This window comes from Teleopsis dalmanni, chromosome 2 (genome assembly GCF_002237135.1).
Source record: "Teleopsis dalmanni isolate 2A chromosome 2, ASM223713v2, whole genome shotgun sequence".
Lineage (NCBI taxonomy): Eukaryota > Metazoa > Arthropoda > Insecta > Diptera > Diopsidae > Teleopsis > Teleopsis dalmanni.
In genome coordinates this window covers 76,221,013-76,233,924 of record NC_051847.1, presented here as the reverse complement: position 1 = coordinate 76,233,924, position 12,912 = coordinate 76,221,013, and the positions used below count along the sequence as shown (strand labels likewise).

Here is a 12,912-nt window from a genome sequence, read left to right as displayed (position 1 = left end):
TTAATTTTTATTAATAATTTTAATAGTAGTTTTACAAATCTTTCCATAAATTTAAAAACTGTTACTTTAAATATTTTTATACTTCACAATTTTAAACATAAATTTTAATAACTCTTATTTCATAATTTTTTAAGTAAAATTTTAGATAACTTTTATTTTCAATAAATTTTAAGTAAATTTTTTAATAACTTTTATTTTCATAAATTTTAAGTAAATTTTTTTTTTAATAACTTTTATTTTCATAAATTTTAAGTAAATTTTTTAATAACTTTTATTTTCAATAAATTTTAAATAAATTTTTTAATAACTTTTTATCATTTTAAGTATATTTTTCTACTTTAGTTTCTAATTTTATAGTAATATTTTATTAATAATTTTTTTTTACTAAATTTTATACGTTAAATTTTTTAATAACTTTTATTTTCATAAATTTTAAGTAAATTTTTTAATAACTTTTATTTTCATAAATTTTAAGTAAATTTTTAATAACTTTGAAACCGATAGAGAAGATTGTAATCTTTAACAACTCTCAATTTACGGAACCGATTTTGAGTCAATTGTAATCCTGAACAAAAACTGAATTTAACATAAATGATCCTGGGTTTTATACCCCCAATAACAGTGTCAAAAATCAAGCTCTCAACTCTGTTAAGTTGAAGCTTTTGATTTTGTATGGACGAGAGCTTAAAGTTTTGTTCTAACAGAACTTTAGCATAAAGTTTTAATGTTACTTAAAATTGTAACAGAAGCGTCCTCTGTTATTGTCATGACAACGAAAAAATGTAATGTTATTTACATAGCGTCATCTCTCAAGCTCTCTGCTTGAAATTATGCTATGATCAGCAGAAATAGTACAGTTCGTCTTTTGACTGTATGTGTGTCATGAATTCTTAAGAAGATAATCACGCGATAGATAGATGCGTGTATCTTCTTAAATGTTTACAGTAGCGTTTCCTGCTGTGGCTACTTACTGTCCCAAGTGCGTTTATTAGGGTTTTGTTTATATTGTATTGGAATGTTAAGTGTAGCATAAAATGCTAAAGTATGAAATATTACTATACTTGAATGCTGTATAGATTTTTGGATTTTTTGAAATGATATTATTTTTAAATACTGTATAACTTTTTTGAGATTTACGGAATTGAGTGACCCTAATAAATTATGAAATTTATTATTTGAATTTTTTTGGGTACAGTGGGGTAAATAAGTAGAGGAATATTAGCATCAATGCTAATATGTAACTATATCTATTTCATCCGTCATGTGACGTGATATTACTGAACACGGACCGTACCCTTCGAATTTAGTTGCTGACACGATTTCTATTCACCTATAGATGTACAATCCCAACAGTAATGTTGATCAGGCTCAGTTGTATTTGTATCAAGTAGCTATACATACTCGAGCTTTTTCTTATATAAGTTTTAAAATTTTGTCTTCTTGCGGATTATTTAGCTTGAGGGTGAACATAATTTATTGGTATCAGTGTTTTCAGATAATCAGAATCTATTTTAATCCTTTATAAACCATTTGCATTGGTCTTAGTTTTTCATTTCTTGTATATTATTTCAAAGTCGTAGTCAGACAAATCTACACGAATCCTAGTCATTTTTGAAGTAGGATTTTTATGAACGAATAAAGAGATATGATCAATGATGACATAAGATGGTTTACCATATACGTATGGTCGAAAGTAGTTTATTGCCCAATATTTAGCTTCTTGCTTTTCAATAACTGACTTATTTAAATCGTGTTTTTGTAAGGCTTTACTTACATAACATATTGGCAAATCAGAACCAATTTCGCCTTGCGAAAGGAATGCACCAAGTGCATAGTCTGAAGCATATGTGGTTATGATAAATCGTTTATCGAAGTCTGGATACCTAAGAATTGGTGGACTTATTAATATGGATTTAAGTGTTTAGAAACGAATATCACAATCTGAATTCCATTAAAATGTTCTGTTCTTTTTTAGTAATTGATTTAAAAGTTTTGCTATAGATGCAAAATTTTTGATGAATCTTCTATAATAGTTGCAAAATAATTGAATGTAGTGCCCATTTGATCTTCATATCTTTGGGTAACTTACTTATTAGCTCATGTAACAAGAGTGGATTATTAAAATAACTATTCAGCTTACATGCCTTAATTGTTGCAACTACATTATTAATGTTGACTGCAAAGTCAATTAAATCGCCCAGCCTACCCTTGGAGGCGGTAACTGACGCATTTTCTCAATTAATTAATTTAAAATAATTTCTGGTCGTCCAAAATACATACGAAGAGTGTTTATTATTTCTTCAACCATATTAGGCAACACCAACATATTGCGTACTACATCGCGCGCTTTAACAATGAGGCATCTTTGCAGCCGCATTAGACATTCGTAATCGGAGAAACCTGAGATTTGCTTAGTTGCTCGTACGCACTCATAAAAATGTGCCACTCTTCTGGATCGCCACGAAACGTAGGCAAAGCTCTCGGTATGCATTGACGCGCTGCTAGCTGAGACAGCGTAAGCGTGGGAGCGACCTGTAAACTATAAAGAGATGGATTATTTATGAGGTTGAAAATGTGGTGAAAAGTGTTCATCAGCAACGGCTTGATGTGCATTAAGCTGAGGTAATTGCCCAACTTCAGACAAATGTGATTCAACTATACCTTAGTCGTCACTATCTGTAGCGAGGATTTTAAATTTTTCACGCAAATAGTTCTCCCTGATATGCAAAGACTTTTCTAGCTGTTGCAACTTAAGTTGTAATGTTAAGTTGTAATGTTAGCGACAGATTGCTGCTGTTGTGTACTAAGTCGACCGTTATCCTCATTGTTATCCCCATCTATCCCCATCTGCATTTCCAACTTTAAGTACGGCTGCTGATGCCAAAACTTTTGTTTAAGAATTTCGGGTTGCGAAAATAAATTTATAAACCTCGACAAATTTTTACTAGCTGCATTTATTTGGTGTTTAAAAAATCTGTAAAAAGTTTAACGATTACAGTGCAAATTTTTGATTAAAAATATATCAAACTAGAAATTACTCACCTTTGTCTAGCAATCACAACAAGAAAAGAAAGAAAAAAAGACAAACGGAAATTCATTAAATGGCTTCAAAGTCTCCAAATTATTTTATCAAATGTCAGCTGTTTGTCATGATTGCCAGACAAAGGTTTTCAATTCATTAGAAATTTTGGGCAACACTTACTATGACCTGATTTATCACAAAAGCGAGTTGTGGTAGGTAGAACAGAAACTGAAAGTGCTGAAAATATGTGGTCTCTTGAATCCTTGTTTTTGTATGTATGTATTGAAGACAACAATTACTTACATCTTTCATTTCGAATATTACCATAATAATAATTTTAATTTTTGGTTAAAGATCTGAACAATCCCTGCTTACCATAATTCGGCTTTTAAAAACTGTGACACTAATACATCTACCTCAACTTCAGAAGAATCGTTATTCGCTGGTGCCTTTGTGAGTTGTTCAGTTAAATAATTGAGATGCTTGCGTTTTGCTCCACTGTTTGTATATTTAGAGTACAGCTTCCCGCATGGTGCTCTTTTGCCTTTTTGACACAAATGAAATAGTAATCCTATTTAAAAAAAAAAAACAAATTAATAGTATATAATAGTCACAGCTATATAAACTTTTATTTAGTTGTACCTCAGCACTGTTCTCCGTAGGTAAATGACTAATTATTTGCTGAACTAAACCCGAAAAATCGGATGCTTTAATTAAAAGGTTGTTAACATTTGCGTCTTCTACAATAAGTAACCGTTGGTACGTAGTTTATTCTTAGCTTTTCTACCAGATTTCCCAAAAAGTCTGGAAAACCGATCGGTGAAACTCTAATTCTAACACTATAATGTAACTTGCAATCAACAATATGTTCCAAGAATTATTGTTTATCCTCCTCACCTACTTTGTTATCATATAATTATATATATACAATTATACGAAGGAATGCACCTAATTCTTCATGCTTCCCTCGATCTTTAAATTTTTTTTTTTATATGTGCAATCTCCTCACCAAGAGGGTGCAATCTGCCTAAACTGTCAATAATATATAAGATGGCTTCGATTGGGACGCAGTGCTCGAATCGTTCACCGTCGACACACCCGTACCAGAAAAAATTGCGGGATTCAAATGCGGGCAACCAACCCTTACCAGCTATGGGAGAGGGGATCTGAGGCTTCCCTAATAGGTATACAATGTATGCCTGCCTTAGGTACGACATCATCGGCGTTGTTATAATTTCCCTGGTTTTGTGGCTCACCTTCAGTGCCACCTTTGCGGTCGAGGGCGAGCTTCGAGCATGTACGAGCAAATCACATTTTTCATCTAACACCCCATTAGGGAAGAGGCGTCCTACCGCCCATGCCCAGTTTGTCCTATGTTTCACACTCTGTACTACCGTTGGTGGTGCCCCACCTGAGGGGGTCGTTCACAAAATCTTTGAAACTCAAAAACTGTTACCAAATGCATATTGAAATAATTAAATATGCATTTAAAATAATAAAAGAGACGAGTCAAATATCTGACTCATAAATTATTTTATATTTGGCATTTTGGGTTTCTCGGTCATGCTTGATATCCGAGAGTTTTGGGTTGGCGTGTATTTCCCACCCCAATAAAACCGCGTCAGTATGGGTTATGTATAGTACCCTATCATTAATGGGCTGGTGGAATATAATTCTGAGCGACTCTGTATTGAGCACGGTTTCAGTGTACAGACGGGACGCCATGGTTGGGTAGTGTGGGGACACAGTTTGGAAGTGGATCTGGTCTGTCCAGGACCCGAGAACTGAATTCCGTAAGTCATCATCAGGGGTTCTATCTATCAGTAATGGGTTGTACTCTGTCGTGGAAGAGGACTCGAAAAGATACAAAAGGGTTTCCTTTGTCGGACCTATCCACGCGTTATGCGTACACTTGTCTATGCCGGAGGTTGACTAATCGTATGTTTCTAGGGTTAGTGGCACTTGGGGAAGCGCCAAACTTAAGTTTCTCGTACCATTGTACAAATTATTTGTTTTATTAATTCGTAGTTTTTATATAATTATTTAATTATTGCGACTGCACTTCACGACTGCTGCTGCTGCTCGTTTTCCACTATTTTTAACTGCTTCTACACCACGTTTTGTAACTGCTTCCGCTCCACGTTTTGTGAGAAGTTCGTTTAGTAAGAAGCTAGTTTAATATGAAGTTCGTTTAATAAGAAGCTCATTCACTGAGAAGCTCATTCAGTGATAACTTATATACATATTTACAATAAGCTTACAATAGGTAAAATTCAACAACTTTCCTTTCCAACTTTCAGTTGCTAGCGGAGAACCTAAAACTTTTTACCTATCCTGTTACTCGTTGCTTTAATTGTTTAGAACTATGTCCAATTTTTATAGTTTATATTGCCCACTTTGGTAGTATACTTTTGCTGTGAACTTTCTGGAGGTTTAAAATTTTTTTGGATTGTTTATGATGATCAAAACATAACAAATGCCTAAAGCTTTCTTACATTTAACCCTAATAATAAATAATAAAATATAATAATAGTAAATGATAATATAATATGATAACATGCTGTCGGTTGCTGTTTTTTAAGGTCAGAATCGATTATTAAATTACATGTTTCAGAGTTTAAAACAAAGTGTATTATTTCATACTGTTTAGTTAGTTCAAATATGATATCATAATATAACATATTGGTTACTGTTTGATTAGGCCCAGACCGATAATATAATATATTTAAAATTTTAAAACAAAATGTATTATCTCGTACTGTTTATTTAGTTACAATATTTACAAAATATGATATTCTATAAAAATACTGTGTGTGTTACTGAAGATTGTTTGTTTAGAAACAAACGATCTTCTGTTATTTTTATAGTTCTGTTGTTTTTTTAACTGGCGTGAAATGCACATATATTTTGTTTTAATAATTACTTTAAATTAGTTATAAAATTTATTACAAAGTAATTTGCTTTTCTATATCAAAGGCTTTATGTGAGCATAACAGAATATAGTATATTTAGCTGATCTTAGTAGTAATATATGTTTTCGAAGCTATGTATTTCTCCTCGCGGAATAGAGCTTATTAAAAATAATAGATCTGAAAAATTTATTATTTTGTGATTCAAAGTTATATATATGTATATTAATTTGAACAACATGATGGAACACTTCAAATGTTTCAAAACGTTTGAATTGCTCGCGAGGGTCCTGAATATCAAAATTCGGGACGCTCGAAGTATTATATTTAAAACGTTAATACTAAAATATCACAAAATAATAAAAATACAATTATTATTCATATAATAAAAATTTTTTGTATATTTAACAAAAAGGATATTCGGTTGGAGTCAAAAGTTATACATACAAATTATAAAATTTTTTTATATCAATTATTATAATTAATATTATAATTATAAATTGTTCATGAATGAATGAAATTTAAATTTCTTAAAATTATTTTATAAAAAATTATAATAAATTGTTTATTATTTTATACTTGTATTAATAGAAATATTAGATAGTTTATTTTGTTGAAATATTTTTGTTTAACTTAAAAATAAAATTTTTTGTTGTATTAAATCTTTTGTCATCAATTCATAAAAATTATGCACTAATAATCTATATTGCTTAAACTAAGATATCGTTTAATTTCAAACAATTCTATATGAGACTTATTTTCTGAACTCACATTTTGTGCGTAAACATAACATAAATTGAAAAAAATTGTAAAATATATTGAATCAATGAAAATAAAACAAATTGTACTTTTATTTAAAAACTGAGTTTAATTTATTTTATTTTAATTATCATATTGTGTTAATGAATTTGATTACTCTAGGGCAGGACTGTAAAAAACGCGGGCCACATGCGGCATCTAACAGAATTACGCAAATATTATTTTGCTGTACTGATAAAACTACGTTATTTTATTTTTGTTTTACCAAATATATTAATTTAACCACTTTTCAAACACAACAATCTTAGCGTGAAGAACAGAAAACTGATCCATAGCCAGATAATTAGACCAGCATTACTTTATGGGTGTGTCGCGCATAGGAAAGCTGGCGACTCTACTATACAAAAGCTACAAGTCGATCAAAGTCAGGCACTCCGAAGGCTCTTCAAAGTGCCTTGGTACATCCGCACAAAAGGCATAGTAAGAGACCTTAGAATAGACCCGATCAAAAAATACATAAGGGACAGAACCCTGAAGTTATATGCGAAAATTGACAGGCTATCCTACTTACCACTATCTAATCTTAGAGTAATCACTCTCCGCACGGGGAGGTACGCAGATCTTAGATCAATCACTGAATAATCATGAAGCTTATAGGCAATACATAAATTAGTCAATGAGTTGGGTGGGACCCTGTAGTACCCCCAGCTATCAAAGAGTAAAAGTGCCCAGTTACGCTGACTCGAAAAAAGGATCAACATACATACATAAATTTAACTTAATATATTAAGAAATTTAACATTATAATCGTATTTTTACTTTTGTCGAAAACAACTATGAACGTATGTATTTGTTTCTGCGGTCCTCCAATATGTACAGTGATTTGTATTGGCCAGCGATCGCATCTGATCTGGACAGTCCAACTCTAGGCCATCATTTTTAATAATGCAGTGAAATTTTGTACTTATGAGTATCAGTCTGTCAGTCGTTCTGCAGATAGGGCATAACAGCTTCATATGATATCGATTAAATTATTAAAAATATATTGCAAGTTTAAAAGAAATTATATAAAAATGTTGGTATTATGGAGACGATATCAATTCATAGCAGCGTATAACTCACGACTGTTGCAAACTATAACTGGTCACATGAACAAGTAATCCGTAGAAAATATATTACTTGTATCACGTTTCATAATAGACGATAGTTAAATCTATTAATGTATAATAGTGTTTTAAATAAATATATAAACTTTTGAATAAAGAACTCATTAATATTTTTATTATTTTATAGGTAAGTAATTTGTGTATATGTATTTTCTAATCTTTTTGTACTAGAACTAACCATTTTTAAATGGCTAACTTCAAAGCAAGTAATATATGAATTATGTTACAGTATAAATTACTTAATACAAAAATTGAATAGCAAATTTATAGAACTTAAGTAACGAAGAAAATATGTAATAATTACTGTCAGGTAACATATCTTAATTTACTTTCAGCTCAAAAAGTATCCGGATTTTGTTGTTTGTTAATTACTCCGTAAGTAATAGACCTTTAGAACTTTACTCCTTTAATAGACCAATTAATTTGTTTACAGCAGCTGTTAATGTAAGACTACCTGCAGTGCATTTAGCGATTTTTACTATGGAAAATTCTTGTTGTACGCGATTTTTTGACCAAACACGGCACCACTGTCATCGCTCAGGCACCATATTCGCCAGATCTGGATCCGTGCGACTTTTTCCTGTTCCCGAAACTCAAATTGCTCCTTCGTGATAAGCATTTTGAGTCGATTGAATAGGTAAAAGAGAATTCGCTAAAGGAACTAAAAGCCATACCTTCACGGGCCTACGAAAAGTGTATGGCAGATTGGATTAAGCATTGGCATATGTGTATCGCTTCAGAAGGAGTATATTTTGAAGGAAATAAAATAAATTTGGAATAAAATTTTAATTTGTGTTTTATTTACTAAATCCGGGTACTTTTTGAGCAGAAGGTATATTGGTTAAAACCCATGCCCCATTTACAAACTTTTAACCTTTAAATATAATTATAAAAACTGAGAACTAAATAAGTTTTTGTACATGAATATATCGTACATCAAATTTTAATTACCGAAGTTTGTGCCCACACCAATGAAAGGAAACCCGATTTCTTAATATTTAACATAACATGTAAATCTATAAGTTGTATCATTTCCTACAAATATATTTATCTTAATGCTTATCTTAAGTCTCAGTTAGACGGTAAGTAACGTAAGAAATTAATTCAAAGCGAAATGCACAATCAACCAAACCTGCGTATTTGATAGGAGCGAAATAAACAATAGGGGTATCTTTCAGTTGTTTATAATTTAAATCTTTAGATTTGGGATATTTGTTTATATCACAAATAATTCCATGTTTTCCCCTAAAACCAAACTCGTGGGACGGTATTAGGTGTTGACCGTCAAGGAATGGTTTTAGCTTTAAAAGCAATGCTCTTTCAAAGAGTTTAGAAAGGCATGACAGTAAGATTATTGGCCTGTATGAAGGGACAAACGTGGGATCTTTGCCTGATTTATGAATCATAATTGTCATGGATGTTTTCCACTCTGTTGGAAAATCAAATTTAAGAATGGCATTAAAACGTCTTGTGATAAAATTTATGTCCAAAAGGGGTAAGTTTTTTATCATGATGGGTGAGATGTTATCATATCCTGGTACCTTTTTGCAATCTAACTTGTTGGTGATTATTTGAACAAGGTCACTGACCGTAATATTCATGTCAATAGGTAGTAAATATAGACGCTGAGTGGGAAAGTCATTAGGTTCTGTTGCAGAATTTGGTGGAAACACGTCTTTTAGGTAATCAGCAAATGCTTTAGATTTTTTTTCATCTCTTTGCGCCCTGTTTCCGAGAGAATCGGATTCTATGAGATATTTTATATCTTTGCTAGCATTCCATAAGGATGAATATTTTTGCCATTTAGACATAGGTGTAGAGTATAATTATGATTTTAGTTTTCCTGCTTAATACAGTTCTAAGTCTCCTTTTGGCATCCTTTGAAATTAAATTAATTAAATACCGGAAAAGTTTTGAGAAATAAATTTTGATTAATAAAGTTCACTCAGTAACATCTGATTAAAATAAATAAAAGATGAAGCAGTGCTATTAGCTAATATCGAAAATTTAATACGAAATAATATAATAATAGTTACTTAACATTATGAACTCTATTAATTTTTTTGTATTTCTCTGTATTATCAATACTAAGGCAACAAATTTTAATTGTAACCAATAACACCTTTTGCTATAGACCAGTCTTCATGGCATTTGATAGGCCCTATTATTTCCACTCCTTTTGGTGTGCAAATAGCCATTTTGTATTTACGTATGGCAAGACAATCACGATAATGAAGTACCATCATGCAAGTATCGATCTGTTAGAAAAGAAAACAAAAATTTAAATTAATGTGAATGTAATCGAAACTCTATGATATTCACCAATTTAATTGCCTCTTTCCTATTAATTGGAGGTTTGTGTTTTTGCATGAAACGCTCTTTTATTAGAGGCATAGCCAAATACTGTCCCATTCCTGTACAACAAGCTTCTGCCCTTGTCGGGGTACCACGGGTATCTATTCGTCCTAAAAATGCTTCACAAGCACGCGTAATACCACCAATAATAACATTAATATTTAGACGACGCATTTTGCAACGTTCCTTATAAAGCAAACCAGTAATATGCTTGAAAAATTGCTCCGGATAAGGAATTTCATTATAAAATATCTTTTGCATGAACCATGGTGCGTAGTTTCGCTGTAGATATTGGAAATCTGAAAACTCTCCACTACAACCAAGCATAATTCGATCAGCCAGTTTAAAGACACGGTCAACTGATGTGAATCGTGACATAGTACCATATGAGACTAATGTATCTGCAGACATTACTACGCCATTATTGAATTTGAATGCAACGCATGATGCACAACCATTAACTGTTTGACTGATTAAAATACACACAAATCTATATAAAGCGGTTGCTTTTATAATTTATTAATTTTCTATACTTACTGATAATGCTGAACACCTGCTGTACTTGGTGCATTGGGACTCACAAAATTAAGAACTGGGCTAGGAGTACCACTAGTACATAAATAAATTGTTATTAACTGTTTATTATAATTAGATATATTTATTGTAAGAGTAAATTTTGTACTTACTAAATATCCTGGACAATAGAACGCTTCGCGAAAAGCTTTGCAATTGCGTCCCTTTGTGCAGCTCCTGCAACTGGTAAGAATTTAAAAGGCTGTTCCAAGTCAATGTCGTCAAACATTTTTAAGACGTTTTAAGACTATTTTCGAGAAATTGAAAACAAGAAAAAGTTTTAAAATATAAATAAAAGTTATTTTGTTCTATGAATCAATAAAATTTCAAATGTTTGTGTTTAACTTGCTTGGATTTTTTGAATTTTTACAGTTTAATAGTAGGTCTCTTCTTTTGTAAGCATATTACAAAAGAACAACTGCTTATTTTAAAAATAACATATGAAACAACAACACTGCTCGTTTATTTAGCCCAACCTTTTTGAAATTGCTTAACTAAAAGCGGCTCAAATCACCTAGTTGCCAAGACTAAAAATTTGTCTATTGTGAACTGTTTTTGGAAATACATACGAAATTTCCAGTTAACGACACGTATTACATGTCGTCATTAATCGTAACAAATACGTTATTGTTTTTATTTATTATTTTACTGTTAAAAGGCATGAAAAATTATATTTTATTCACAATTAAGTTAATAAAATATTCTCATCAATAATTGCAAAGAATTATTATTCATTTTTGAAATTTTAACTTTAAATTCAAAATCTCCATTTAGTCCAGAGTTGCCATCGAAAGTAGTGCAAAAAAACAAATATAATTAAGCACTATATTCGACGCCAAACTGTACAAAACAGAGATTTTGTTAGGCTTATATTTGCAAAACAAGTAATAAATAGAAATTTCTTATGTACTTCCAAAAGTCGTTCACAATAGATAAATTTTTAATGTTAGCAACCATGCGATATGAGCTGCTTATTAGTTAAGCAATTTCAAAAAGATTGAACTACCAGGTGTACCGGTATGAAATGAGCGTTTTTTGGTGAAAATAAAACACTAATTATTAATAGGAAAGTAAAAAACATTTTATTCAAAGTATTGGCAATTGCTTTCTACACATTTTGACCACCTTTCTGACAATTTGTGGATACCACGCCAATAAAATTGTTCGTCTTTTAAAGCAAACCAACCAGACACCCAATTTTCGACCTCCTCGTAGGAATCAAAGTGCTGCTCAGCCAATGCGTGTCCCATCGATGAAAACAAATGGTAGTCGGAAGGAGCCAAGTCTGGTGAATACAGCGGGTAGGGTAGTAGCTTCCAGCCAAGTGTTTTGATTGCATCCTGAACCCGTTTTGCTTTGTGTGCAGGTACATTGTCATGGAGCAGAATTACCTTGCCGTGTCTTCTGGCCCATTCTGGTCGTTTCTCGATCAATGCATGGTTCAAATTTATCATTTGTTGTTCATAGCGACCAGCATTGACGGTTTCATCAGGTTTTAGGAGCTCGTGGTACACCACACCTTTCTGGTCCCACTAAACACACAGCATTGTCTTCTTGCCGAATCGATCTGGTTTTGCAGTCGATGTTGATGGTTGTCCCGGATTAACCCATATTTTTTCCGTTTAGGATTCTTGAAATAAATCCATTTTTCATCGCCAGTAACAATCCGATGCAAAACCGATTTTCTTTCGTGTCTTTGAAGCAAAATTTCACAAGTGTTTTTTCGGTTTTCATTCAATTCATGTGGCACCCATTTTCCACACTTTTGGATCTTTCCCATAGCTTTTAAACGGTCAGAAATTGTTTGTTGTGCAACATTTAACATTTCTGTCATTTACTTTTGACCAATAAAGGCTCGTTCACAACAAATGTTCTCTGTCGGAACATTTGTATCTTTACGCTCTCTTTATACCGGTACACCTAGTAGTTGTTTATTTTAGTTATTTGTTGTCAATTAAATTATCAAAATACTCTTCAGAACCTATTTCTAAAATTAAATTTCAGAACTATTTTTCTCTTAGTTCTCTTAGTTCTTAGTTCTTTTATTGGTGCAAGAGTACTATACTTTAAGCATCTTCTTTTTGTGCTTCCAAATATTAGGAATCCATCTTGTTCTCTGCTATAGTAT

The 12,912-nt window shown here is 31.8% G+C and overlaps 2 protein-coding genes across 4 annotated transcripts in view; both read right to left on the bottom strand.

The window, feature by feature from the left end:
• Nucleotides 1–12,912, bottom strand: part of LOC119677757 — a 74,840-nt gene that overhangs the window by 41,718 nt on the left and 20,210 nt on the right. The gene's annotated exons all lie outside the window — the stretch shown is intronic.
• LOC119677759 (proteasome subunit beta type-4-like) lies at nt 9,846–11,076 on the bottom strand. Its single transcript, XM_038089246.1, has 4 exons — nt 10,898–11,076; nt 10,749–10,820; nt 10,179–10,680; nt 9,846–10,114 (listed from the first exon to the last, which is right to left on the bottom strand). The coding sequence occupies exons 1-4, from the start codon at nt 11,011–11,013 to the stop codon at nt 9,959–9,961; spliced, it is 846 nt and encodes a 281-aa protein (XP_037945174.1). The 5' UTR covers nt 11,014–11,076; the 3' UTR covers nt 9,846–9,958.